At 37.1% G+C, this 12,315-nt stretch overlaps 1 protein-coding gene across 3 annotated transcripts in view; it reads right to left on the minus strand.

Moving 5' to 3' along the window:
- Nucleotides 1-12,315, minus strand: part of pcxb (pyruvate carboxylase b) — a 237,790-nt gene that overhangs the window by 203,545 nt on the left and 21,930 nt on the right. For all 3 annotated transcript variants that reach the window (XM_079588533.1, XM_079588534.1, XM_079588535.1), the window contains exon 8: nucleotides 553-671. In XM_079588533.1, coding sequence (XP_079444659.1) covers nucleotides 553-671 — 119 coding nt within the window. The remainder of the gene's footprint in view (nucleotides 1-552; nucleotides 672-12,315) is intronic.

The following is a 12,315-nucleotide window of genomic DNA, read 5'->3' on the forward strand; positions in this document are numbered from 1 at the left end:
GGTCGACTGGTTGAAAAGCACTGTGCTACCAGGTTGAAAGCAGGTCAACCAGCTGGCAGTCCAGTTAATCAATAAAGGAGAAGCTTGGACCAGCATGAAACCATGTAAATTTAGCTATCAGAAGCTGGTTTCAGCTGGTTTGTCTAGTGAGCTATGAGTGCTACCGCAGTGTGTGAATGCAATTACTGTAGAATTTGTATATTTGCACTTCAGTGTTTGACTGTTTAAGTAATTGCAGGGTGCATGATGTTCGTGCTTTCTTAGAAGTTGCTTTAATAAGAAAGCATCTGGATAGAATATAATGGCAAATGTAATATCCTCCAGACATACAGAATCAGAGAAATTATTTATACTTTAGAAAGTATTTACATGCAAACACAAATCTATGATGTGTTTTGATTTGCTATTCATTTAACTTTCAACATATGCCAAGTTAACGTTTTGGAAACTACCTCATACAAGCTATAACTCTTAAAATAAGAGCCTCTCCACATCTCTGTGAGTCTATTTCGAGTGCATCTTATAAATGCAATTGTTTAGTTTCTCACTCACTCAGTGATCTCCTCGGTAACCGTATGTTCCACCTGTAGGCGGGAGTTCACCTCGATGAAGTAGTGCTTTCCAAGTTTGTCCACCAGGAACTCCACTGTGCCTGCATTCTCATAGCCCACCTATGAAAAATGTTGAAGAGTTGTTGTGTTAGCATGAAAATACAATTAGCATGTGAGCACATGTTGTTTAGGGACCACCTTAAACCTCATTAAAACAGCTTTGGACCTCTCTTGTATGCTCTACTAAACATTAGGTGGATTCTAGTTGAGACCCTGAAAGCATCTAGTTCAGGGATGGGCAACTTAAGGATGTCCTTTAGTTCCAGAGTTTAGTTCCATCCCTATAATCAAACACATCTGGTTGTAATTTGCAAGACTTAGGATAGATTATTTTTTAGGTGTTTGAATGGGGATAGAGTTAAAGGGCCCCTATTATGGATTTTTGAAAATTACCTTTCATGTAGTGTGTAACATAGCTCTAAGTGAATGAAAACATCCTGCAAAGTTTTAAATCTGAAAGTGCACCGTATATAAAGTTATTGTCTTTCAAAAGTAAGAGCAGACTGAGTCAATGAAATTAAATTAATCATTTTTCAAACGAGTCATAAGCCATTTCGTTATGACGTCAAGACGAAACATTAGTATATTGCCCACCCACTCATTATACACAGACACCAGGGAAAACTTGAACCTCAAACCACCGGCTGATTCCTGTGCCCAAGGACGAGCATGTGAAGAATCAGTGGTTCAAATTCATCTTCACCATGATACCACAGCAGTACAATCCTAAACTTTTGCTGTGTTACCTTTATTTTACTGACGACTGCTTCTCAAATCTCGGGAGTTCAATGCAGGATTATTTTAAGACGGTGTTTAAAATACTTAGTTTTGAGTTTTATATTGTGTTGGTCTCCTGCTAACTGGCTAACTCACGTTATCACTGTCTAATCAGTTGTGGGCCACTATTACCTATAACTGTCTGTCGTTCTCACTACTTTGAGGAAAGATAATGCATGGAGCAAGATTTGTTTTACCAACGTTTATGTTACATCAGCCACGCTAGAGCTCGGCTAATGTATGCACTGTTATTGATGTATGTTATTGATACAGTTTCCACGTTCACCGTAATAAATTAGAAAAATACTCTGTAAATAAATAAGTACAAGTAAAATAATTGGTTTGTTGATGGACATGCACTTGTTAATGCTGATGGTGAAGAATTACAGTTGCAACATCTCATAAAGTACCTCAAACTGAGTAGTGTATCACTGAGAAACGTCCTGCTCAAGTTGTCCTTGTGATGGAGGTTCGGGTTGAGTGAATAGTTCTTCCAATGTTTCATCATCGGACTCGCGCTCGCATTGATATGGTAAAATCGACGTCATTGTTTGTTACTGTGTTTAGTTCACGATGTAGGAAGCCTCAGGACAGCTGACGTTGTTATGGCAATGGCCATTTTTGTTTTCGACATGCGCGCTGTACGCGGTAAACCAATCACAACAGACTGAGCTGTCTGGCCAATCAGAGCAGAGGAGCTTGCGGAAAGGAGGGATTTAGAAAGATTGATTCATCTGATGAGTCGTTTGAGAATCATTGAACATGTGGTGATGTTCAAACGTATATTATGAGAAAACTAAACAGTTTACAGTTTGTTTGTTTTTATCTTAAATGCATGTAAACTTGTTATAGGAGACTCCAAAACAACATTAGGAAACTTTAAAATAGCATAATAGGGGCACTTTAAACTCTGCAGGACAGTTGCCCTCCAGGAGCATAGTTGCCCATCCCTGCTCTACTTGAAGCTGCATTGTGCTTTGGAAGGCATCCAGTAAAATTGGTTGCTAAGTTAAGACACTGCACAAAGACCCAACATATCAGCTCCACAGCATAATAATCAAAAGATGCGTTCTGTTAGAAACTAGAAATAGTGGTAACATTGTCAGAGATTTTGGTATGGAAATTTTGAGAAGATGAGTAAGTTTGAGAACTTTATTTACATGTGCCTGTATCCCCAGGGGCTTCTGCTTGAGCTCCCAGAGGAATGACAGTTTGAACCCAACATGATGAGCAGAGATTTAGTTTAAAAAGCCCCAACTTTCCTCTTTTAAATCTCTCAAGCTTGTACAAAAAAACCCTGAGGCAATTAGTTAATTCTGCTGAACAGCGTGGTGCCAGTGGAAGGAAGCAAAGAAGCTTCTGGTAAAAGCCACGAAATCAGCAGGACCACAGCCCAAACCACAACCCATGGAGCAGAAGATGTGACATGCGATATAGAGATATATATACTAGGTGAGATGAAAACGGTCTCACATTTAACATGTAGGACAAAAACAGGAGATCCAGGATGCAGAACCTGCGTCTTCTAAAGTTTGCAACTTCTCATTTTCAGTGTCTTCTCTCTCTCAATGCCCAAAAAACCTCATTCAGGCTTCTTGGATACAATTAAGGGATTGAAGATAATCCGGTGCCAAAATTCACTGTAATCTGATCCAATTTCTCCCCACAATTTAGCGTTGCCTACTAATCCCACATTGCAACGAGCTTGCCAAAAGCAGACGCTCACCCACACAAACAACACAAACACAAGTATAAACACACAAATATAATTTCAAACATAGCTTAGTAAACTTACTCTGACATATTACAGTATTTACTACATCTACATAAATCCATACTTTTAGATGATTTACACTAACAGACTTTCAAACTACTGTGATGCTGATTCACCCAGCTCCCGCCCTTTTCCATTCATCCCTCCTTCCCGCATCCCTAAACACCCCATGTCAATCGTGCCAGCAGGATTTGATGCTTTTTAATCTTAACAGACTAACATGAGAACAGGGTTCAAATTGATGTCAGCGAAACCACTACTGATAACAGGAGGGAGAGAGGGAGAGAGGGAGAGAGAGAGAGAGAGAGAGAGAGAGAGAGAGAGAGAGAGAGAGAGAGAGAGAGAGAGAGAGAGAGAATGAATCAATGACAAACATGAATTAATGAGCAAATCATGAATAATCAATGAATTAATAAAACATTAATGAACAAATTAATTCTGTAATGTGAAGTAAAACCTTAAGGCTTTCCTCACGAAGAAAATAAAAAACAGCGTTTTAGAGGGTGTTGTTGAGAATGCAATATTGGAGCCTTCCTTCATACATGCACTAAATACATGCTGATGTTAATGCTTATATATTAAATTGCACCCACAGATTTATCAAGCCTGAATGCCTCTTTTGAAACTGTAACTGCATGTACAAATTGATAACACTGGAAGGCAGGAATTGATCTGATTCACGTGGATACACATGTGCCTACTGTCAATGTGGCAAAATGGAAACTTATGAGAACATGTAAAACAACTCAATGATGCTGGACTTCTGACACAAACTAATGTGAAATTAATTGATTTATTAAAGATAATTTTTTTAAATGAAACAAAATCATAACTGAATTTTCAAGGGTTTTTATGTAGCATGATGGAAATATTTATTTAAATAAATACACTATAACTGACATGTAAATAAAATGTGTAACATGTATACTATTTTACACATTAATTTACATCATATAAATGGACATACTTGAGTCATACATATAAAAATCAATCCAAACTCAGATAACCCAACAAAAAATAAACAAAATAAATAAATAAATTGAATAAATAAATAGACATACTGTAGCTAGAGAATAAAAAAAGCCAGATTAATAGCATGTACTGTACGTGAGTTTCTTGAGGTTTTAACAGTGTAACACTGTTATAATAAATGGTCAAAGTGCTGCAAAGTTATATAATATAAAGATATTCATATAAAGCCATCGTGTCTCTTCATTTTGATCAATTTAATGGACCATTGCCGAATAAGACGATCTATTTCAGTTTCCATTATATACCCTGTAATATACAGTACCGTCAGGTCACGGTGATGATGAATGGGAAAACTTACTGATAACTTTCTGCAGATACTACAGACCTCCTGTCAATAGACCAACCTGCCTCTTTCTAATCCTTTCACTAAAGCCACTTACTTTTACCCTGGAATTAGACGTTTCTGCACAATATTTGTTTTCAGCTGAATTCAATACACTTTTCTTGATGATGCAGCGTCAAATAGGCAGGTTTTAACAAGAGTACCATAAGGAGAGGGACAGATGGTGAAGAGAAGAGTAAGGGGGGTGGAGAGAGAGAGAGAGAGAGACGTAATCAGTGTCTTTTTGATCAGACGTGTTTGTGGTGACATGCATGATTATAATCGGCTCTCAAGCCGCTGCTATGGCGACAATTCACCTACAGATATGACCCAGAATACACAGATGAGAAAGACAGTCAACGGGTCCAAAGATAAGAATAGACACCAGCAGATGTGAATACATGAGGAGTATAAAAAGAGAAGTATCTCTATGGTTATTAGCACACATCAGTGTTCGATCATTACCGGCAGTATGTCAGAGCTCCAGATGTGCTCAGACTCAACTCGCTGCTTTAGTGACATCTAGAGAACACAGTATGTTATGAACTAATGAAACTATTTAACTGAGTGTACGAAAGTATAATAAACAAGACAAGTTCAAATAAAACGTGTTATTATGAGGATTTGCTTTACTGTTTATAGATTTTTCAGACAATAAAGCAGATGGCCGATCTGTCTGTTCAGAATACATTAGAGAAGCACTTACACAAACATGGCCTTTCCTGCACTATATCAAGCATTCTGCTTGCTCATTGAGCAAAAGCGCAATATTGGGAAAACCACTGGGGTCATCCCCTTCTTCAATTAATTCGGCATTAGACCAAAGAGGAAGGAAAGAAATATGGTTGGAACTAAGACACTGATAATGATTCATAGTCATAAACAAACCAAGCTATATAAAGTATAGCTATGTAACTTTGCTACAAAAGTGAACTGAGTGACTGAGTCACAGGATGAGTGAGTGAGTGAGTGAGTGAGTGAGTGAGTGAGTGAGTGAGTGAGTGAGTGAGTGAGTGAGTGAGTGAGTGAGTGAGTGAGTGAGTGAGCGAGCGAGCGAGCGAGTGAGCGAGCGTGCGAGTGAATGAATCTGAGAGTGCGTGAGTGAGCAAACAACAAAGTGAGTGAATCAGTTAATGAATGAATCTGTGAGAGAGCATAATGAGTGAATGAATGAGTCAGTGAGCGAATGAATCACTAAATGAGTGAGTCACTAAGCAAGAGATTGATATTGTCACTGAGCGAGTGAGTGAATCAGTGAGCGAGTGAGTCAGTGGAAAATTGAATGAGTGTGTGTGTGTGTGTGTGTGTGTGTGTGTGTGTGTGTGTGTGTGTGTGTGTGTGTGTGTGTGTGTGAACGAGTGAATACTCTCACACACACGCCTAAGCAACACACCCCTGCCACCTTTACTACGTCGTCAAAAAGAATTTATATGAGCGATATCCGCCGTGTTACTCTGTTCTGTATAGAGCTTAGATTCTCTGCCCAAGCCCGATATTTCCTGCCGCTATCCTCGGAAAAATATATATTTATATAGTGTATATATATATATATATATATATATATATATATATATATATATATATATATATATATATATATATATATATATATATATATATATATATAAGGGCTGTCAAAAGATTAATCGTGATTAATCGCATCCAAAATAATAATTTATGTATGTGTACTGTGTATAATTATTTATATATATAAAAACACACACAATCATGTATATATTTAAGAAAAATGTGTTATATTTATATATAATATAAATTATATAAATGTATATAAAGTATATAAATGCAAATATTTCTTAATTATATACATGCATGTGTGTGTATTTGTGTGTTATGTTATACATAATAATTATACACAGTAAACACACATATATTATGCAAACACAAACTTTTATTTTGGATGTGATTAATCACGATTAATCTTTTGACAGCCCTAATATATATATAATTTTTGCGGGCAGTAGAAAGTTGAGAACGTTAGTTATTACGACCCACGTATTAAAAAAATGGTCGGGTTTAAATCGGGCTCGGGCTCATACAGTTAATGTGTCGGGCCGGTCTTGGAAAGATTTTTAAATATTTGTATAGTTTGTTGCAATTGCACATTGCAAAAGTTATTTTGAAAAGCTGGTTATTTATAAATTAAATTGGATAAATTGTTTTTAACAATTTAAATTTAATATTAAGTGTTTAATAAATAATTGTTAAATTTAGTACAGGCAAACCCCACCTCACCACCTTAACTAACACATTTTCTGCGGGAAACCCTGAGGGGTAAATCCTTGCTGTACTTCACAACTCTTCAGGAATTTTAAAGCATGTGAACAGTTGTCATGGCAACACAAACAATTAACAAAAAAAAAAAAAACGAATCAAAATTGCTAATTTCATGTTCTCATTCTCATTGATCTGGCTCATCGTTTTTTTCTCCTTTCCTTATGTGTTACCTTTCATCCACCCCATCACCTTAGAGGAAAAATACTTTCTCTCCCCTTCTTTATCTCTGAAATGTAATGATAGGTAAAAATCTAAAGCTAAACACAATACTCTATTATAAACACAATGCTCTAAACCTTTATCTTCCACATCACCCAATCAGAACACAGCACGTTTACTCCCATCAAGCAGCTTCTATTTCCAGCTAACTGAATGAATCTGTTTTGCCCATGACAAAATTTACATGTAAAATTTTGTATAACGGATCTGGTGTATAGCACGTCTTCTTGAGAAAATCTGGGGTTTCCTTTTAAAACAAATCCTTGCAATAACAAGGTTGAACATTTAATTTCATTGTCTTGAAATGCCTTATTATTTGCTGATATCAGAGCCAGTTTTTTTCATAACCTTCTTGAGGGTCTTTATGAATGCTTTTTAAAGCGCATATAACAACCTTAAGATAATAGTTCACATTTGAATGCCAAGTATAAACATGGCCTTTCTCTGTATGAATGTCTTTTCCACTTTGTGTTCCAATGTCCATCCTTTGTTTTCCCCTCCAAATTAATTTGCTTTGTAAAGAAAAAAAAAACTTGAGTCTGAAGTTTTGCTGAATCCATCGAACTGGCCCACAGACAAAACAATAAACACCATGGCAAATGTCCCATAATACTCAGTAAGACCCCAAAGCTTCAGCGAATATAATCCAAGGCATCCGAGCTAAACTGAAAAACAAACAAACAAAATGCATAACACCACCCCTTCCACACACACTCCAAACAAAATCAACGAAATCCCTCAAAAATTCCCCTGCTGGCAGTCTGATGGAATTAAGATTGATGTTCTCAGTCAGAATTTAAAATAAGAGCCAGCAGATAAGTGCAGTCCTGAAGCTTGTTAACACCAGCAGGACATTCTACAGAAGACTATTTCTGCCAGTCTCTCCTCATCTCTCTGTGAAATGCATTAAATATGAGCTCCTGCATGAACAGCTCAATTAGATGGCTTGGGGGAGAAAAAAAAAAAAAAAAAAACGATATAAAAGTTTGTGCACGCATTTTTACGAGAACTTTGCGCATGCAGCTCACATCAGGTGTTATAAGAGCTTAAAAGCTTAGTGTATTTGTTGCTAAGTGTGTTTAGTGTACACACCTACAAGCATGAAAATGTATAGATACACACAGAAGTTGAGTACAAATGCAGTGAGCTGTGAATAAGCCAGTTTATTTGTTGGTTAGTGTATGTTTAGAAGTATATGTGTTTCTAGTTGCAATAGTAATTGTAAGGAATTCTGGTAAAGTCAGCATGAAATTAATCTATTTTCTAAATGCATGTTATTGGTCTCATTGTGAACAATTTTAAAATGCTTCATTAAAAAAAAAATCTTATGTAAAAATCTTAACATATGTCAGATATCACCAATCATTTAGTCCACTTAAACCCACGCCAGCAAGATCGCTATCAGATCGTTCTCGTTTTTTTTATGCAATAGCCACATCTCAAAATCTAATCAACAATCAAAAAACAGAACCAACATTACAGTAATGCATTATATGCAGATGTTCATCACAATATGAAAGAAAAGATCTGTCGCTACTTCTGTTTCATTACAACTCCATTAATAATTCCATTATTCAAGTTAATTATATTTTATTCCAAAACGTTTCTTTTGGAACTGATTGCGGAATGAAATATAATTATTATCGCATTTCTGACCCTCAGCAGTCTATTTCCATTCATTCAGATTCAATCGAGTTAAACTGAATTGTATACCACTACAATTAACTACACAATAAACAACCAGTCAGTAACTGCACAAGTCATACAAAAGCATTAAGTGCACCAAGACACATTAACAGTTATTGCTTCATTTTGAAACAAACATGAAAAACGTAAGAAATTTGTGATTACATCAATTTAGTAACCTCTCTGACTGATTCATAAGGGACTTTGATTAAAGGTTGGGTAGGTCAGAATTGTCTAAATAACTTTTTTTCAAATTTGCTTAAACTGTCTTTATATACCAATACATAATTAAAATGTAAGTACTTTGAAAAAGAGAGTATAAAAATTGAGTGACTATAGTGTATTTAATCTTCAAAAAACACAGCTCATTAATTCCTACCGGGACGAAACAAGTGATTGGCTTGCGCGACTGTCACTCTCCGTCGCCATGACTACCGCTGCTATTACTGGCTCTGCCCACGTGCGCGCAGTCGCGCACCTGTTTTTAGGTGGGAGTGAATGGAATTAATGAGCTGTGTTTATTGAAGATTAAATACACTAGAGTCACTCAGTTTTTTATACTCTCTATTTCAGAGTACTTGCATTTTAATTATGTATTGGTATATAAAGACAGTTTAAACAAATTTGAATAAAAGTTTTTTTTAGACAATTCTGACCTACCCTACCTTTAACTAAACACAACAACAGCTTATAATAGCAATTCGGTTGGAAATTAGACTTCACTGGTCACGCTGCATGTATTTGATTCACTTAAAAGAACTAGCTCATTAGAGTCATTTGTTCATTAACGGATTACACTGGTCGTACTGTACTGTATGTTTTGATTCACTAAAAAGATTTGGCTCATAAGAGTCAGTGATTTGTGAATCGCACTACACTGCTCACTCAGTAGTGCAGTAAACACTATAGCCTAGAATACGTAGATCCCACATTCGACCACTCTAGAGACGTCAGTGTGCGCCACCTTAGAACGGTCAGCGTGTCGTCGCTCACAGTAAGAATCAGTGATGCCACAACATTGCTCCGCTTCTGGTTGCGAGACCACTGAGATATAAATTCCCAAAGAAATGCGATAAAATTTCACAGGATAAAATGTGTTGGTTTGTGCTTTTAACTGTATTAACTCAATATTACATGTTTTTACTGTGGTACTTTTAATGTTTTACCTTTACTAAGGTAACTTTTCAATGTTGTGTCAACTCACTGACGCCTTCGTCTTGTTGTATTGTGTTAGTTCAGCAAAATCATCTGCTAAAGTCTATTGCAGATAGATATTCATACATGTATAGTTCCGTAGTCAACTTGCTCTCGAATGTTCACGGACCGACTTATCTTTGGTAAACAGTGTCAGAAAAGTTTAGTGGTCATTTGAAGTCGGTGCTCATTTAAAACCATTCCAGTTAAAAATTAGAGCAAAAAAGCAGTTATTGATCCTAGTGTCTAGGAAAATTTACATAAGAAGCACTCCAGTTATCTATGCCATGCAGGCCTATGTAGCATACATGAGTGTGTAATAAGTCTGTCCTAGATTCATGTGGGTTTATATTTACAGTATGTATGCTTAAGCAAATAAGACACACGAAACGTTTAACGGAATGGAAATTGATTAACTGGGATTGGAGATGAAAATTTCTCCCTTAACAGCCTATCCTACATGTGTTTGTTTGAGTGCAGGTCAACTGCTCGCTCCGAGCCTTTAGGACAGGGTCCCTACAAAAGACCGGCGTTTATAACACCAGCGGCCCGTCTGTTTTAGTGAGATCTGGCAGTCATTTGCGCAACACCCACTTTGCAGCACTCCACACAGCCTTAGGGAAGAGCAAGCAGAGAATGAGAAAGACTGCAGTATGCTGAAGAATGGTTTGTATTTCTCTGTAGGGACTAGAGAGGTGAGATGTGAGAAGAGAATGATAGAATCGGGTTATCTCAGGCTTCTGTGTTATTTGATGAGCTGGTTTTATCTGTAATCCTTCCTTGAAGATTTATTCATGAATTTAGCTTGCTATAGTCAATCACCTCATGTTAATGGCTTTAAGCTGCACAATTCATTGTCATCAAATAACTATTTGCATTTCAAATCTGCGAGCGGGAGAGAGACAGTGATATCAAGAGAGAGAGAAAGGGAGGACATGTTTTTGATCACATTTACAAAATCGGCGATCACCCCGACTCTAATTCAGACACATACGCATCAGATAAGCGGGGCTTTAAACTGGATGTTCGAGCCAAATATATGCAAATAGCTCATGTGCAGTAACAGATCTTCATTCGAAGTCTAAATTACACAGTATGCCACATGTGGAGTGTTAACTGCATCTGTCAACAGAGCTTTTGTACTCCCCGTTCCTTTAAAATTTGCTAATTTATGTCTGAATCACATGCGTTGCATACAAACCCCTGAAAGAACGAGAGTCCAGCGAGAGATATCAACCAACAGCACAGACACTGAGCAATTCAAACTGCTGATGACAGCAAGCTGCCGGCTATTCTGTTGTTTATCCCTCAGTTTCCGCTGTTTGTGAAAGGTTAAGTGCACTTAGCGTTTTATTTAGCGCGGGGCGTTTGGATGGACGCAGAGAGAGGTGTGAAACTACAGAGTGAAGGAAGCAAAGGAAGCAAAGGGAAGGGACAATGGGCCTTTTCTTTCAAACACAAAGATATTCTGATACCAATGGCTTAATCTCAGAATTCAATCTTTTTGACCAAAGACCACAAGACTGTCAGATGGAAATTTGATTGAAAATAAAATAAAGCTGTGTGAGAGCGAGGACAAATGACTTACGGTGCCCTTTAAAGTGCTTACATTTCCAGCCGGCTGTAGACATTTAGATTTCAGCCATGTCAACAACAGCAGCCAGAAGTAATAAATCAATTCAACAGTTCTGGCCATCAACAGCAGAGCACAACTCCACATGGTATGCAGTGGGAGCCTCAGGCCTGTGTGCGTGCGATGCCACAAAATGTGTGTTTATTTTGCAACCAAGGGAACGTCCTTGACAGTACAGTACTGACTGTCTCCTCACTGCTGTTTCCACCCCTACCGATGTTTACTCCGTTATTCATTCACGTCTTTCATCCTGTCCAGAAGACGCATTTCTTTTTTACTATATCCTCACTCTCCTTTTCAGTCTAGCCCCATTTCATTTAGTTAGAGGTTATAAAATGAACAGTTTTAAGATTTTCCACATTTTCTTTTTCTGTTCACAAGTTCTGTAACAAAGTAAACTGTCCCCTCAGAATGCTTGAGAATTAACTACGCACTGTTGCTTGCTCACAAGCTCACAAGACAAATGTACACAGTGTTTTAAATTATGCATTTCAGAACCACGGACAGCGACATAATTAGGACACGGAAGCAGTTTAAAGGATGAAGCTCTCATTACCAAAAAATAGAGTCTTACAATGAAATTATGGAGACCAGAGTTCAAATCTGTAATGATTATAATTAATTTTCAGTACTAAGACAAACATTTTACATAATGTTTTTTTTCTTAAAATACATTGATGCCAAATGTCAGAACCCACTATTGTGGTTAAATGGTACGGCCTGATTAGGTGGAAGTTATTTTCTATCTATTGTGATTGCCAATCACATGGCA

This window comes from Phoxinus phoxinus (assembly GCF_949152265.1).
Source record: "Phoxinus phoxinus genome assembly, chromosome: 2".
NCBI classification, from domain to species: domain Eukaryota; kingdom Metazoa; phylum Chordata; class Actinopteri; order Cypriniformes; family Leuciscidae; genus Phoxinus; species Phoxinus phoxinus.